The sequence below is a fragment of the Poecile atricapillus genome, chromosome Z (assembly GCF_030490865.1).
Source record: "Poecile atricapillus isolate bPoeAtr1 chromosome Z, bPoeAtr1.hap1, whole genome shotgun sequence".
NCBI lineage: Eukaryota > Metazoa > Chordata > Aves > Passeriformes > Paridae > Poecile > Poecile atricapillus.
In genome coordinates, this window is record NC_081289.1 from 52338032 (window position 1) to 52354433 (window position 16402).

The window sequence follows — 16402 nt, forward strand, 5'->3', positions numbered from 1 at the left end:
GTGTGTGCTATTTAATGGTGCGAGGCTTACCTTCAGTCTTCTCTCTGCTCAACATACAAGACAGAGCCAGTTAGAAAAGCAGCTACACCAGCAGAGCTTCCCCATGGTTGCTGGGGGGAGCCAGGTGCAGAAAAGAGATGGTCTTTCACTAGAGGATGCTACGTGCACTCCAAGCACAGAAGCAAGGATCCACCAAAGACAGGCAATGGTACCTGGAAGGCAGGAAACTTGTGGGAGAAGGATTGTGGGTGCAAGGAGTTAGTTAAGGAGGGATATAAATAAGCAAGGCAAATCCAGGTACGGGATTCTGGAGGTGAAAAGTAGGACATTCCACATGTGGCCTGACTGGAGTGGAATTTCTGAGGGGTAGAGGGACAGGAAGCATTTTGGCAGAGAGGTGGAAGATAGAGACTGAAGATCTGGCACAGGCCAAAGCATATGTCCATTTAAACTATCACAGCAAGGAAACATGGGAACTGCTAGTTTAGTTAAATGACAAAAAAGTAAGAATGACTTCTAATCTTAGTTTAAATATTGATTCAATGTATTGCCTTGGGCAAAGAATTGGTTAGATGGAATTAATGACGTCTATCTACCTATTTCAAAGTGCTGCTGCAAGGATTAATTAGTCATTGTTTGCAGATTTCTTTGAAGATTAAAATGTTGAACTGTACAATTAAATGAAATCATTAGCCATAAGGTTATGTGACTTTGATGTCTTCCAAAACTACATAAATTAATACCATAACATCTACTGCTATTTCATTCTTAGGCATATTTTTAATCCTGGATAAGAATTAACCTGTAAAACATGTGCCTGTAAAACATTACTGCACAGTGGTGACATGAATGAATTCAATTTTAGAAATAAGGCTACACTGAAATTATAAAGTTTAAATCCGTAAGACTTAGGCTTATATATAAAGCTTCCTGTTGATATTCAAAGACTTAGTGAATCTCCTGTTTTAAACTACTGTTTCATCTATAGGAACCAAATTTCTGGTTGCTTTCCAACAGTCAAGAATTGTAGCTGATGTTCCTCACAATAGCAGTGAAACTCCACTGAAGAGAAAGGAATTACTGATGTACATGTGATAAAGATTACAGTCTAGCCTTGGAGTTGTGCCTCCTAGGGTGACATGATAGCTAATGTGCACATATTTCACTCTCTTCTCCAGGACAAGCTTGGGCCACAGCACACGAGAAGGGTGATAGGTCTTGTCTATCTGCCACTTTAAATGAACTCAAAGACAGTGATACTCTTTTTGGCACACAGCTTCAGAAAGCATCAACTATCAAAGATCTACTAAGTCAAAAGATGCTGCACAATTTTATGTCATCATCTCAGGCCAGATGGGCTAATAGCTCTGACAGAATCACATCTTTGACATTCAGTGAGGTTTTTTTTTTGTTCTGCACACCTGTTCACACAAGTGTAACAGAAGTTCTTGTGTGTTTTTTCAGCATGGTATCAGTGCTATCACCATAACATCACACTGAGTCACTTTATACCTATGGAAGTCACAGTTTCTGCTGATATTTGAATTTGTCAATATAAATTACTCTGAAAGCACCATGGAAACCTGCTGTGGAAAGTTTCTAGGCAAGACTTGTTACCAAAGACTTTACCTTTTTTTATTTAATGGAACTCTATTAAGTGTTTCTGACACAACAGCTTCTCCACAGTTTCCTTCACTGTAGGTGTTGCTTAGCATTCATATAACTATAATGACACAAATAAAGTTTTGGTTTGAATTGGCTGTTTTCCAAACAGCTTTTGTACACTGTTTTATTGAATTTGGTGGGAAGGGAGAAGTGAAAGGGAGTGTTAAGATTCCTTCAGGGTCCAATCATCCTACCTAAATTTTCACACCTCCTGATATCCATACCACCCCCCCAGAGGACCCATCTGCTGGTACGAAATTTTGCCTAGGGCACTATACTTGTCACTTAAAGTTGCTGAATAGAAACAGAAGTTACCAAAAATGGCTGAACAGAAACAAAAGATGACTGTTTTCAATTACCTATCTTTAGATCACATGCAGAGAGCTTCCTTTACTCTATTATGTCAAACAAGTGCTTCGACCATGGAGTTCAGAATTAGGTCCTTATGCAAATCCATCATATCCTATGGAAGCAAATCTAAAGAAGATCTCAGCCAGAGAGCAAGTACTTCCTCCTTGCCTTAGCATCTGTTTGAATTAATTCTCACCTCAACAGCCTCTTTTGTTTTGTCCTTCTCATTCTCACCTTGACTCTTGGTCTCCCACCAAGAAACTTATTGATTCTTAATTTATTTAGGAGATAACATCAATATTCACTCCTCTGAAATTTTCATTGCTTCCACCTCATCAAACACATCTTCATAACACAGTTGTGTCATGTTCATATTTCAAGATTTTTCAGAAAATCTTGAAATGTGTTTTAAAAATCACGGCCAGGCAAATTCTTTGAAAAGAATTTTCTTAACCAAAGTTAATGTGCTGTTTTACCATATCAAATGCATTTTGGATATTAACAATATAATGAAGTTTTATAAAAAGATCTCCATTATTTATGGAAGCTGCTATTCAAGTGACATTGCTCATTTAATCTAAGTAATCACAGCTCCTAGAGTGAAATTGAGAAGTAATATTACACAACATCTGAAATAGATGAGACTATATACATGTAAGAACTTTGCAATTTAATAGCATACTTGCATTTCTAACACAGAGATAATGCTTCCTAGGTACGGAACAGAAATCAGATTCAAATCATCATGGGTTTGTACATGAACATAATGAACACTGAGTATGTTCTTTGAGAAATAAACATAACATCCTCTTGCCAAAAGATAGCAACGCTTTTTAAAATTATTTCCTCTTTAACACAGCCCCTTTTCCATGTGCAGAACAGATCATCTCCTGTTTAAATACCACAATCGTGACTACAAAATACCATAGTCAGCCAATACTAAAAACACTTACAGGCTGTATATGTTCATAATAAAGAACAAAAATATGAAAGCACTTGCAAAAACAGATTGTGCACATTAGCTTCAGAGCAGCAGAGCCTTGCACAGTAACAGCCTTATCTTGATACTGTGATTTAATCTGCAGTAGCCGTTATTGCCTAAGAGTCATACCTGCCCCATCACTTGACAAAAAAGAATCTCAAACCATTTTTGAAAGATGTATAAACACCTTAATATGTCATGCCAGTCATCACCAAGAATGGCAATGAATATTATTTCCATTCTAATTATTTCTTTCAGATGCATTTAATTATCTTTTTGTTTGTTTGTTTAAAATCAGACAAGGAGGTGGGGCAGATGATAATAGGTACTTACATCACATGCAGCATCCATATTCCACTCTGGAACTTCTGAGGCTGAAAGAGAATGAAGGTGATTAGCAAAGTACTGAAGCCTCCGGAAAGGACATGAGAAGGGGCAAGATGGGGAATGATCTTGCATATTCTGTATCAAATTATATGCAGAGGGGAAGCAGGGGAGCCTTCCTCAAAGACTGAAAGGGTGTTCTAAAATAAACCATTAGAAATTGCCTAGAACACAGTTCAGAAATCTGATTTTTTTTTTTTTCTACCAGTGTAACACAGCAGCCCTAGGAAAATTATTTTTCTTTGCATTCTGTCTGTAAAATACTATAGAACAAACCAGAATAGATTATTATCAGGTGGAAGGGAGCTTTAATGATCATGCAGTCTGTCTAACTACTTCCGGGCTGAACAAAAGTTAAGGCATGTTATTAAGGGCTTCAAAATGGAGACATTAATACCTTCTTCCCTGTGCATTTTCTCTTGACTATTCACTATGCAAAGTACTTGTAGCCAGAACTTTTTCTCTCTCTTCACATACCTGTGTAAATGGTTTATTATAATGAGGCCCTAATATTGACTGATGCCTTCTGCAGTCATTGTAATACCAATATTTAAAATTAGCTAATTTCTATGTTCATTTACACCACTGAATTCAAAAGAAATTCTGCTATTTCAGTGAACATCTATGTAGTTCAACTTGCAGATTTAGTACGTAATTATAATAATATTTATCAATCATTCTGAGACATGGTAATGCTTCACTAAATGGAAAGACTATGTTTAGTCTCTACAATAAACAAAGCATGTAACTCTCCAGAGCATTGTTAGCAGCACCATGCCCAGCAGAAATTGAGCAAAATACTAAAAAAATAATTATATTTGTAAATTTTATGCCTTCAAGGTGGGTTCAATATTCAGTGACATATATTTTTGCCAGTGACTATAAAGGGAGTGCTTATGAATGGTATTTTGTTCATTCCTCTTGCTATTCAATTATGTGGCTGATATATTAAGTGTTTTTCAGTAAGAACATAAGACACCAGCATGGATAGCTTTCAAGAGCATTAATCAATAATGCAATAGCACAGCAGATGATGATGAAAAGGCAGAAGTTACCAGTGGTTAGCACTGTGCTGTCTGAGACACTGCTCCTCTCTCATGTGAGATACTGTCCAATAATGGTGACCCCTCTACACCAGAGCCAGGTAAGCACGTAAGACTCCAACAGAAGGACACTTCTCAAGGCCTTTTATCATTCACCCCCTCAGCTATTACAGCACTATACATCTGCAAAACTAACTGGTACTTTCAGGTCAGGCATTAGATGTACCAATTCAAATAGCCCAGAAATTTCAGAGTATATCTGTGCCATCCATCACTCCAGAGTCACAATTAGGCCTTGGACATGTGATCATGGTAACCTGAGAACAATTTTTTTCCTGCAATTAAAAGGGGGAAAAGCCCTGTGCACGGTGGAACTTGCTTTGAAGCTGACCTGCCTCAAACAAAAAGTTTTACCCATCACAATATTTCTTCAAACAAGAAGTTACAATAAATGTCCATCTCATCATGATCCAAAGGCCTGGCTTTTTTGTTTGTTTGTTTGTTTGTTTGTTTACAAAGGTTTTCCCCAATTTAGACCAACTGTACAAACAGAAAGCAAACCAAAAGGTTTTCTTCTGATGTCTCTTGCTCTTACATCTATTAATTTCTGTAATCAGAATTCCTCCTACCACTCCAGATAGCCCTGTGCTGGCTGCAGCACAGATTCCAAGATGCAGCATATAGAGTTATCTTCTTCACACCAAAGGCCTCAGTGCTGAGCCTGCCATTGGCATCAGCAGCCCACCTGAGTGAACTATGAGCTACCACAGCTGGGACAAGCAAGTTCCTCAGTGAAGCTCAAAATATCTCACTGAAGCTGTTTTTTCTCCTCATACATTAACCAACCTCAGTATCTGAACAATAGTAGCTAAAAAGACTCATCACTAGAAGGTATCTCAAGTGCCAGCAGAAACATGAACCAGAGGACATGAAGACAGTGCCTGAAAGTACAAGCATGTACTCTGACAGTGAACAAGGATGCCAGCTGTGATTACCAAGGAGATCCTGGAAGTAATAAGAGAAAATACCCAGTTGAAGCAGTAACTTGAGAAATCGTACGCTAGAAACAATGACAAAACAGACAGCCTGCTTCAACGCCCTGAAGAAAGAATAGCATCTGCCATTCTCGTGTGCCACCTCTCTTCATTCTGCTGGTGCAATTCTGTTCCTTGTGCTTCAAGTCTTGCTTTTCACAGCATATCCTACTGATAAGAAAAACAGCCTCCTGCTGCCCTTTGGTCTTATGCCTTTTATCAGAAAAAACAAAGTGCCTATTAAAGGAAATCAGGTAGTCCTATTTATCTTCTCCTGTTGATCATTTTTCACTGACATTTCCAACAAGGATTCCAACACCGCTTCTGGGCAGGACAAAATCTGCAGTATAGTCTTTCTCCACTTCCATAATTGGTTTAAAGGTCCTGGTGCCAGAAGACTGCTCTGTGGTACAATAGATAACCTACTTCAAAAAATATAAATTACAAAGCAGAAATATATTGATTTTTTAGTGCAATCTACATTATATCTGGCAGCAGGCAACATGTAAGTCACCTCTGAACAGAGCCCTCTGACCATGTGCTGTTCCTTTTACATGGTGATTATGTGCCACAGAGCGTATGAAACAAGAGGTGGAATGGGGTCAAATGGGCATCCCTGCAGAGTATTAGGATAAAGGACTTTATAATTAAAACTGGAAGATCTAGTCATCTTAACACAGACTAAAGATTAGGATCAGTGCTTTTACAGGAAGATTAATTATACTTTGAGAAGTAGGGAATCTAACAGAAGGAAAAGCCTGCTTCATGAAAGCAATTTAGCAAATGCAATTTCAGCTGTGACTGTAAAAATAATTCTATGATGTATTAGTAAATGTCAGTTACTTGAAGCTTATTATTTATTCTATTTTCAACAGAATTGTCTTTATGCTCTGCTTAGAGCAACTGAAAACAAGAATCCATTTGTTCTGTTATTTTGTAGTAGGTACATGACCCATTAGCAAAGGCATTTTTCCTACCAATAGTTCATAACATCCCCTAAAATTATTAGTTAAGAGGATAATGGTACTGAACTTCTACAGCTGTTATCAATTTCTTCAGTAAAAAAAAAAGAAGGAAAATGGAAGAGTTTGTTTTCCTGCCAACAGAAATATCCAAAATTATTTTTATGCTAACACACTAAGTAGGGATATTCTCATTAAGATTGCTATGGTATTTAGCATATTTTAGCAAAAATTCCTGGAGACAATATGCACTTTCTCATATAAAGGAGAACTTCAAGAAAAAAAATAAATTTAATGTTTCCCATAGCAGCAGTTGCTATCATAGCAAAATTTAGATCAGGTGTTTGTTAATGAATTTCTAAAGATAAATGAAAAGTACTTTGAGACCTCATGCTACAGATTTATTTCTAATGCATTGTAAAACATTCACAGTCTACCAACCCTTTTCAGACTGCTAAGTTTCTATGATATTTTCCAGTTGTTTCATTGCAAATCCCTGTCATTTTATACAATAATATACATCTCAGCTTAGACTGCAGCTAGTCATGCATGAGATGAGTGAGATCTTGCTACTTTTCTCCAGCTCACAGAAAAAAAAAAATCTATGTCCTTGCATTGCTGATAATGGGCCCTAAAGTCTCTACAGATTTAGAGGAATAAAGCAGAGGTCAAGGGATGTTTCTATTTTTCCTGAACACATAATCAATCATGTTTAGCCAGCTTGGGTGTGTATAAACTAAAGACAAGCTAAAGGGCTAAGCTCTTTCAGTGAAGTGATATTCTGGGCATGTAGGTAAGAATCAGACAGATTTAAAATTTTTAGTCCCAGAAAGTATTAGAAAGGATATTGGATTAGTAAATTAAATGTGTGGGATTTGGGGATGCTTACTTTTCTTGTGGAGTACATACTGCCTGCCTGATTCTTCTTCTTCTGTATGTACCACTCCAGTATTCCCTACCTCAGGTGCTGTTTTATTCTTGAGCAGCAACCAAGGGATGTAATTCTTGTTGAGCAGGCTGACAGATGTTATTTATTTGGGGAGTTTTGTTATATTAAATTCTTTAAAGCTCCTGTTCCAACAGTTATCAGGCGATGATACTAGATTTTAAGCTTCCAAGGAAGCTGGAGGAGTAAGTCTTTCACCTTTCTTGATCTGATCTGACGGACATGGCTTGACATGCCATGGCAAAGCAATAGCAGTCAGGCACCTCTTCTCTTGAGAGCATCACAAAGCCATTTCACCCTTCAATATGGCTGCGTCTATAAAACCTGGCTACTTCTGAGTAACTAAGGACAGCACAGCCACCAGCAGCTAGCATGGTTTAGGAGATACAAAACTGATGAGCAATATACAGTGACTAGCAACAAAGCATTTAGTCAGCCATTCTACCAGCCTTGGGCTAGAAAACAATTTTGCACACAACTGCTTGCACACTGTCCTGGGTTGATTATGTTGTTAAATTGTATCCCCATTCGTCCACCTAACCCAGATACAGCTTTTGTATTCTTAAAATTTCATCTAAGAGTAAAAGTGAGTGGAAAAGAAGCACCGAGTCTGTTATCAGAGGCTGTACTTGCTCCCCCCCCGCATCGGGAGTTTTGACTACAGCACAGACAGACAACAAGAGACAGATCGCCTTGGCTTTCCAACTAGCTGGAGCAGAGGGATCTTCCTGGACTGTTTTCCTTCCCTTTTCTGAAACGAATCGAACCTGCTCTGGACTGGGGACTCGGGGGAGCACCGGGAGCTTGCACCCGTGAACTACCGGCAGCGCAGCCTGGGCAGCGGCATTTTCCAGCGACGAAGGGACTGATAACAGAGCGAACACCCACAGGAAAGAGACCCTCTGAAGTTTGTCATCTCTTCTGAAGGGCGAGAGGTTTTGTAATTTGATATCATTCATTTCTGTGCTGGGTAGTGCTGTGCCTGTGAAATAAACAGGTTTTTTCCACTTCTCTCAGAGAAATCTCTTCCCGAACCGGTTGGGGGGTGAGAGAAAAGGCCCACATGGGTTTGCTTCCCGGGGGGAGCCCCATTGGAGGTTTTTTCCCAAATTTGCCCTAAACCAGGACACACACACACACCTTCCAACTACCATTGCAGGGTTTCCTTCCTGCCCTGGCTAACTTTAACGAAGCCGGAAAATCTGCAGACACTACAGGACATTATTAGTTGGTCACATACTCTGCAGAAAGCATAACACAGAGCAATCATTTGCCACAGCAGCCTTAACGTATGGAGAATTAATTGCAGAAATAAACTGATTTTAATTACAGGAGAAAATGCATTTAGCAAGTAAGCAATATCTGAACAATGGAATAGAAAAGGAAACTTTTTAAAAGGGTCTTTGTTTCTGCAACTGAGAGCTTAATGGGCATTATTATTACTTAGCATGTCCCCAAGGGCAGCTCTGCAGCACCTGAAGGGAAGGAAGGGGCCAAGGGTTGCTAGCTACAGTTTTCTGATCCCAAATGTTGCCAGAGTTATGAGGTCACCAGAAACAAAATGCATCTGGTCTAACTCAGGTGCGAACCTTAGAAATGCCCGTGTCTGAGTTAGTCACAGTAGCCTCGCTTTGTAAGCACTGGAGAAACACGGGCATCTTTAGTGGGAAACGCATCTCCGGTAGAAAACTATTTTTCTGTGTGAAGGACGCCAAGGCGACTCGCTGAGGCCTAAGACGGCGAAGCCAGAGGCGCAGGGCCTCCCCTCGCTCGGCTCCCCTCAGCGCACGGGCTGCGGGCGAGGCGCGCCCCCTGCTGGCCACCTTCCCCCGTGGATCCGTGCGCTTTCCGCACGGGGCACAACTCCCACAGAAGTGAAAATTGTGCCCCCTGGTTGTGATTTAGCCTGCCAATCCTTCCTCCTGAAGGGGAGGGGCAGGCAACATATTCCCTCCACCACCCCCCACCTCAAAAAAAAATAAATACGGGTTTAAATTACTTCTCCATTTCCTCTGTCTGTGGCGGTGGTTTGCAAGAAAAGAGAAAGAGGAGTGGCGGCTTCAAACACAAAGACTGAACCTCAGGGCTGTGAGAAGGGCCGAGCTGCCTGCCTTCAGGAAGAGCCTAATAACAGACGAAGCCAGGAATTCTCTTTTCCAGAGTTCCTTTATACTGAGGGTGTTAACTGTTTTTAAGCACCTGGTTTGGCAAAGCCTGGGCACTAGACTTCAGGAGTCTGGCCTTACTCTTTTGGGTTTAAATCCTCCTTCATAAAATAATAATAATAAAATTTAAAAAGCCCTTCTCCAGTTTTCAGGGATGCACTTAATATAAACAGATGGATCAGAGATCTTTGGCATCAAGTATTGTGGCAATGTCCTGCAAGTATTTTAAGATTTCATCCAACATCCTTGTATCCCAGTGATCTCCTGTTCTTGGCCTTCGAGAATGTCTCTTTACTGAGAGAAAGAAGAGTATGAAAAGGAAAATGTTAACACCCGCCCCCCAAAAAAAACCCCAAACCACAACTCTTTAGCCTCTTACATGAAATATAGAATAATTATTCCAGTCCTGGTGTAACCATTAGTGGCAGATGTTAAGCTTCTTATAATAAAAGCTTAAGAGGATGAGAATTATGTAATGCCCAATTCCAAAAGTATTTTGTTCTCTGACATCTCTTGTCATGTTTCTGATAAAGGCTGAGCCATTAGACAAATTCTTCAGAGACTACTTTGGTGTAGGTACCTTCAGAGGTGCCAGGGAACACCTTTTCTTTTTTCCTGTCTAATTTGCCTTAAAAAATTTAATTTTGCTTTCCCTGTGGCTGACATTGCTATAGTGTGCAAGAAGACAATTGGCATGCTAGGAGAATAAGCAATAGCATTCTCCTTTCCAGAAACTGTATTCCCTGCAGGAATTAAACCACGGGCTGGACACCAAGCCCTAGTTTGGACCTCTTGCCAACTTGTCTCTTTTCCTGCAATAAAAGTAAGTTGAACTAGTACTGACAGTGATGATCTAAACATGGAGGCTGGGAGGAGACACAGCTGGGACAGGTGACCCAAACTGACCAAAGGTATTTTCTGTACCATATGACATCATGCTCTGTACATAAAGTGGGGGGAAGGAGAAAGGGAGGATGTTTGGAGTGATGGCATTTGATTTTGCAAGTCACCATTACAGGTAATGGGGCTCTGCTTTCCTGGCGATGGCTGAACGGCTGTCTGCTCATAGGAAGGAGTGACTTAATTCCTTGTTTTGCTTTGCTTGTGTACAAAGCTTTTGCTTTCCCTATTAAACTGTCTTTATCTTAACCCACGTTTTTCCAAGCTTTCATCCTTCCAATTCCTTCCCCTATCCCACTGACTGGGAAACGAGCAAGCAGCTGTGTGGGACTTGGTGCCTGTGTGGAAGGGCAGCACTCAGGCCTCCTTCCTGCCACCCTCACACTGGCAGCCCACAGGAAACCAAGGGAGCATTACCAGGCTCCCATACTAGCAAGGCTCATATGAATTTACAGGTTGGGAGAGATCCTAAAGAGCATCTAATCCCAACCTTTCCTGCAATAGGTAAGGACACCTTCCACTAGACCAGGCTGCTCAAGGCCTTACCCAACCTGACCTCGAACACTGCCACAGCTGGGGTACCCACAGCCTCTGGGGAACCTATTCCAGTATCTCACCACCCTCACAGTGAATAATTTCTTCCTAATATCTAGCTTAAATTTCCTCTCTTTCAGGTTGTACCCATTACCCATTGTCCTGTCACTACAGTTCCTCAAAAAGGGTCCCTCTCTGGCTTCCCTGTAGATCCTCTTTGGATACTGGAAGGTTGCTATGAGGTCTCCATGCACCCTTCTCTTCTCCAGACTAAACATTCCCAACTATCACCCTGTCTTCATAAGGAAGGTGCTCCAGACCTCCTATCAACTTCATGACCCTCCTCTGGACTTGCTCCAACAGTTCCATGTCTTCCTTCTGCTGGGAGAGCCTGTGACACAGGTAGGGTCTCACAAGAGGAGAGGGGGACAAGCAATTCTCTCGACCTGCTGCCCACACTGCTTTTGATGCAGCCCAGGATATGTATGGTTGGCATTCTGGGCTGCAAGTGCACACTGCTGGGTCATGTTGAGTTTTCATCAACCATTACCCCCAAGTGTTTCTCCATAGGGATGCTCTCAATCACCTCTCCACTCAGCCTGTAGGTGTGTCTGGGATTGCCCTAACTCAGGTATAGGACCTTGCACTTGGCCTTGTTGAACTTCATGAGATTCACATGGGATCATCTCTCAGGCCTATCCAGATCCCTCTGGATGGTATCCTTTCCCTCCATCGTGTCGATGGTACCACACAGCTTGGTGTCATCAGCAATTTGATGAGAGTGAACTCAATCCCACTGTCCATGTCGCCAGTGTTGGCCCCAGTACTAGTCCCTGGAGGGATACCACTAGTCACTGGTCTCCACGTGGACAATAACCCCTTGACCCCAGCTCCTGGCCTGCTGCCACCAAGAAAAGAAACGCTACACGAGGCAGCAGGACCCCGATGCCCGACCCTTGGCTGCCGGGAATGAACCTTCCCGCCTTCCGGCCGCGCCCCCCGGGCGTCCCTGCGGGCGGTGCCATGTGCCGCGGAGGGGGCGCCACAGTCCCCCCGCGGGGCTCTCGCCAATCGCTCCTTGGTGCGGCCCTCTCGCACCTCCTTGCCGCTGCCTGCCCCCAGCGCATGCGCGTTCCCCGCGCTCGCAGCCCGGCCCCGGCCCCGAGCTGTGCGCCCGCGCGCCGGCCGTTACGTCAGCGGCGCGCGCCGGACGTGGCGGCGCCCCGCGGTGAGACTCGGCCGCCATGACCTCCGCGCTGGAGAACTACATCAACCGTATCCTCGGCCGGGACTCGCGGCACGGGGGCGGCGGCACCGGCCTCCCCTCATGAGCGGGGCCCTCACGGTGGGCCTGGTCGGGGCAGCGCGGTTCTGGTATTTGGGCCCGTCCCCGTTGGCGGTGTAGGTTTCTTCTCACAGGAGATTGGGCTGGCAGGCCGGAGGTTACCTGGAGAACAGGGTGCCCTACAGCATCCAGTGCTGCCGAGCTGAGCTTTGCCCGTGATGAGCGAGATTCGCTCTGCGCCTGCTCCCTTAAAGGGCTGCTAACATACGTTTAGATAGCAGCTTCGCATCACTTGGGAAGTGAATTGGGGTTCTTGCAACGCTTTTGGTGCTAATTTTCTTTTGTGCTTCTTGTAACCCATGGCCATTTTCATTTTTATTCACAAACAGTAAGATAATAACCCAGAATTAGTCAAGATGACGAATATACGATCAATATATGAATTGGCATAATCAGATCTTCCGAAAAAAGGGATGCAGAATGGTAGCCTCGAGATCACCACTGCAGACCTGTTTTTTAAGGACTTGCAGTGTGTATGAAACTGTCGTTTCAGTTTTTGAGGCAGTGCAGTTAGTAATGGGAAGAGAGGTGAGCTCAAATCTTTATTCTGTTTTTAAGGCTTTTCATGTTTGTGTACAACTGCCCATGGTTGGGGAAGAGGAACTTTCAATGAGATGTTAATGAAAAATACTATATTGTCAACGGTGCTGCTTTAAAAAAAGTCCAGATAGGCTTTCTAGACTCTGAATGGCTCATAAAACCTATATTACATATTAACGTTTCAGAAAATGTTAATGGTTTTATTTCAGATATGAAAATAAAATTTCCTTAATGAAATATCAGGTACTGTTGCAGTAATTACTTCTGATGGAAGAATGATTGTGGTAAGATTTATATTTTTTAACATTTTATTTTCTCCCTTGAAGACTTTCCATCATGCCTTAAGTGCCACAAAATCTTGTTGTTTTTGATTTATTTCTTTAAATAATCTAGTAAACACAAGGTAATCTCCTTCAAAGAGATAGCACTTAAAATTTCTTGATAGGAATGGTTTTAGTATTGTTGACCACAAGAATCCAATTTTTCTGTTCTTTATTTTATTTAATAATGTATTTAATTTCTGGAAACATCCATACAAAAAAACAGTGTAGAAATAGTAAAACTAGTTGTCTAGAGGAACATCATTGATAAAATGAAAAATTTACTTTTTTAATGCTTAAATTTATTGTGTCTTTTAGCATGAACACACAGTAATATATGTGCTTTTCTTAAATTGGTTATTGCTTTTAAAGTTTAATTCTTTAGCTGTTTTGTTTAAGCCAAAGAATAAAATCTGAATAGAACATCTCTAGTAGCTTTATTTTGCCACTCTGTTTAAGAGGAAAAGACAGCAAAGAGGAAAAATTTTAAGGGCTTTTTCTCTGTTTTTTTTCAGGGAACACTCAAAGGTTTTGATCAGACCATAAACTTGATTTTGGATGAAAGCCATGAACGAGTGTTCAGTTCTTCACAAGGAGTTGAGCAAGTAGTGCTGGGCTTATACATTGTAAGAGGTGATAATGTGTAAGTATAGCATGGTCTTGTTTAAATCTTTTCATACAACCTTTGTGTGTGTATGCACATGTGTTTGTGTGTATGTATATTTATATATCCATAATCTGTATAAATCTTGATAGCCTCAGACACCTTGCATCTTTGTGGGTAGCACTGAAAGTATTGTCAAAGCTGACTCACCATCCCTGAAGGTACTAAAAAGATGTGTAGAAGTGATACTTAGGGACATGGTTTAGTGGTGGACTTGGCAGTGTTAGGTTAATGGTTGGACTTGATCTTGCAGGTCTTTCCGAACAAATTACTGTGATTCTGTATTAAATAGCAAACATCTACACTTTTACAGAAGTGATTACATTGTAATGTTCAGATTGAAGATGATCTGATGGCTGGAGCTACAAGGACAGGCTGAGAGATGACGAAGGAAGAGATAATCACTAAAAAATGGGATAGAACTTGTGTGCAAGAAGTCAGCAATCTGGTACACAAAGTTGACTTCCAACAATTTTTTGGAGTTTTTTTAGAGTAGATGTTCACAGAGAGCACTTTATAATCTGGAAAATCCTTGAAGGTTCTGACTTGACAGTGTAGCAAGTGTTGAAGCCAATGTAGTGACATGTCAAATGTATGAGTTGGTATTTGATGTAAAATTCCCTTACAAAATGAGGGTGGAAGCTCATTGAGTGCAGAGAAAAGTAACTGGTATGCCAAACCCATGGGAGGGTTACAAGAGAAGTGGAAAGAAGGCCTGGTAAGTGGGCCAGCTAGGAAGATTACTATTGCAGCAGCATTCTGAAACTGATGGCAGAAGTAAGATCATTTTTTTATCACAGCTGGAAAAAGAGTATGTTGTAGTGACCAACACATGAGCCTAGATAAGAATTTTCATCTTCTAATGGATACTTCTGTACAACAAAATGACAATGCTTAAATTGATATCTTGGTGCATTTATCTAACCTCATTGAGAAAGTGGATCATTCTGAATACTTTCATAATTTTCAACTTAAACTTTTAAGAAAAAGTAATTTGACACATGTACAAAGGTGGGACTATGCATGCCACTCTACCAGTAGGTTTTCATTCAGATAATAAAAATGTGTATAAAAGAGCAAATAATTGTTTACTACTTCACTGTTTCATCATACAGTTGAAATGTATGATGAAAGACATAATCATACAGCCACATTACTCAAATATATTCAAAATATACTTCTATGAAATATAATTTTTTGCAATCTTAACAAACTCAAACATTTATTACAAGTAATAATTCTGTGTTCATGCAACTCTTCAAGATGCTGAAATTCAGCATCCTTATAGAGAGAAGTAAAAAGAATCAATAGCTAAGTAACAGTAACTTCAAAATAGGGGCTCTGAAGAAATAGGGAAGCTTGAAAAATAAAAGGAAAGAAACAGTCATGGTATAAAGTGCTTGGAGCATTCCAGTGTGCATCACTAGAAGCTTTCATGGAACAAACAGCATCCATCAGAAGAAATTGGTATAGTTCAACAGCAAGTAAGGGTTGTTAGAAGATAAAATTCAGCTTCTGTTTTAGAACTGTGTGATTTGATTTCAACAACAAATAACCTGATTTTTTTTTTTTTTTTCAGTGCTGTGATTGGTGAAATTGATGAAGAGACAGATTCAGCTCTTGACTTGGGAAATATTCGAGCAGAACCTTTAAACTCAGTTGTGCACTGAAAAGATAAAAAATGCACAGGGACTTTGTAAATCTTTGGTTGTACAGACCTATTTAGCAATGTGGACAGCTTTTAAAAATCATGTTTAATTTGTTTAGTCACCATTTTTTTACTATGAATATGTTGTAGTTTTGCATGTAAATTAAAGTTTCTACATTTTGCTAAAGATACTTTCATTGAATTTCTTTTGGGATTTCACGCTGCATAATTTCACTGGGAAATGGAATCAGTATCAGTGATGGTCCTGATACTGTATATATATACATCTTGTTCTTAAAATAAGATCTCATTCCTAAAGGTAAACTAATGTTTTACATGTTAACCCAGGATTATTTGAAGGTAGATGTGTAAGTCAGTTTAACCATCTCTAAATGTAGTTGTGGCTCTAAGTAGAAAACTCCTCTTTGTAAATCTTTTTGTGTATGTGTGTAGTGTAGAAAGGAAGAATGTTAAAAGCTTTCACAGTCAAATTAATGACTTATGCACATAATACTTTTTTTTTTTTTTATGGTGTCAGACTTTGTTGTTGCCCAAGACTACTGGTGGTGCAGGAGTTTGTAATGCCTTAATCCTTGCAGACAAATTGGAGAAACAGACTTTTGAGCAGGAACAAAAAACCCAAAGGCACACATTTGTTTGAAGCCCATTAAATTCCAGACCAACTCGTTCTCTATCTTCACCTTTTCAGCAGCTGTCATATTGTTCAGAGTTAGGGTAAGGTCTACAGAAACAGATTGTTTGTTTGCTAATGTGTAACTGTTGTCTTAAAATATAGTTTAGAAGACACAGAAGTACTTTAGGTAAGTAAAGTATTTATTTTGAAAGAAATTTGCTGTAATATTGAATATAAGGATCCCATGTAACAATGATCACATAAAGACCTCTTACACACCAGCCA

At 40.4% G+C, this 16402-nt stretch overlaps 1 protein-coding gene across 1 annotated transcript; it reads left to right on the forward strand.

Annotated features, from left to right (window-relative positions):
* The first annotated feature begins 12120 nt into the window (after window positions 1-12120).
* Window positions 12121-15670, forward strand: LOC131593034 (U6 snRNA-associated Sm-like protein LSm8). The gene is made up of 4 exons (XM_058865198.1): window positions 12121-12241; window positions 13095-13135; window positions 13687-13814; window positions 15415-15670. The coding sequence occupies exons 1-4, from the start codon at window positions 12211-12213 to the stop codon at window positions 15503-15505; spliced, it is 291 nt and encodes a 96-aa protein (XP_058721181.1). The 5' UTR covers window positions 12121-12210; the 3' UTR covers window positions 15506-15670.
* Window positions 15671-16402: the final 732 nt, after the last annotated feature.

Coding starts and splice junctions, on each gene's coding strand:
- LOC131593034 (XM_058865198.1), top strand. CDS start 12,211: ATGACCTCCGCGCTGGAGAACTACATCAACC. Junction 12,242..13,094: donor GCTGGAGAACTACATCAACC/GTATCCTCGGCC, acceptor ATGAAATATCAG/GTACTGTTGCAGTAATTACT. Junction 13,815..15,414: donor ATTGTAAGAGGTGATAATGT/GTAAGTATAGCA, acceptor TTTTTTTTTCAG/TGCTGTGATTGGTGAAATTG.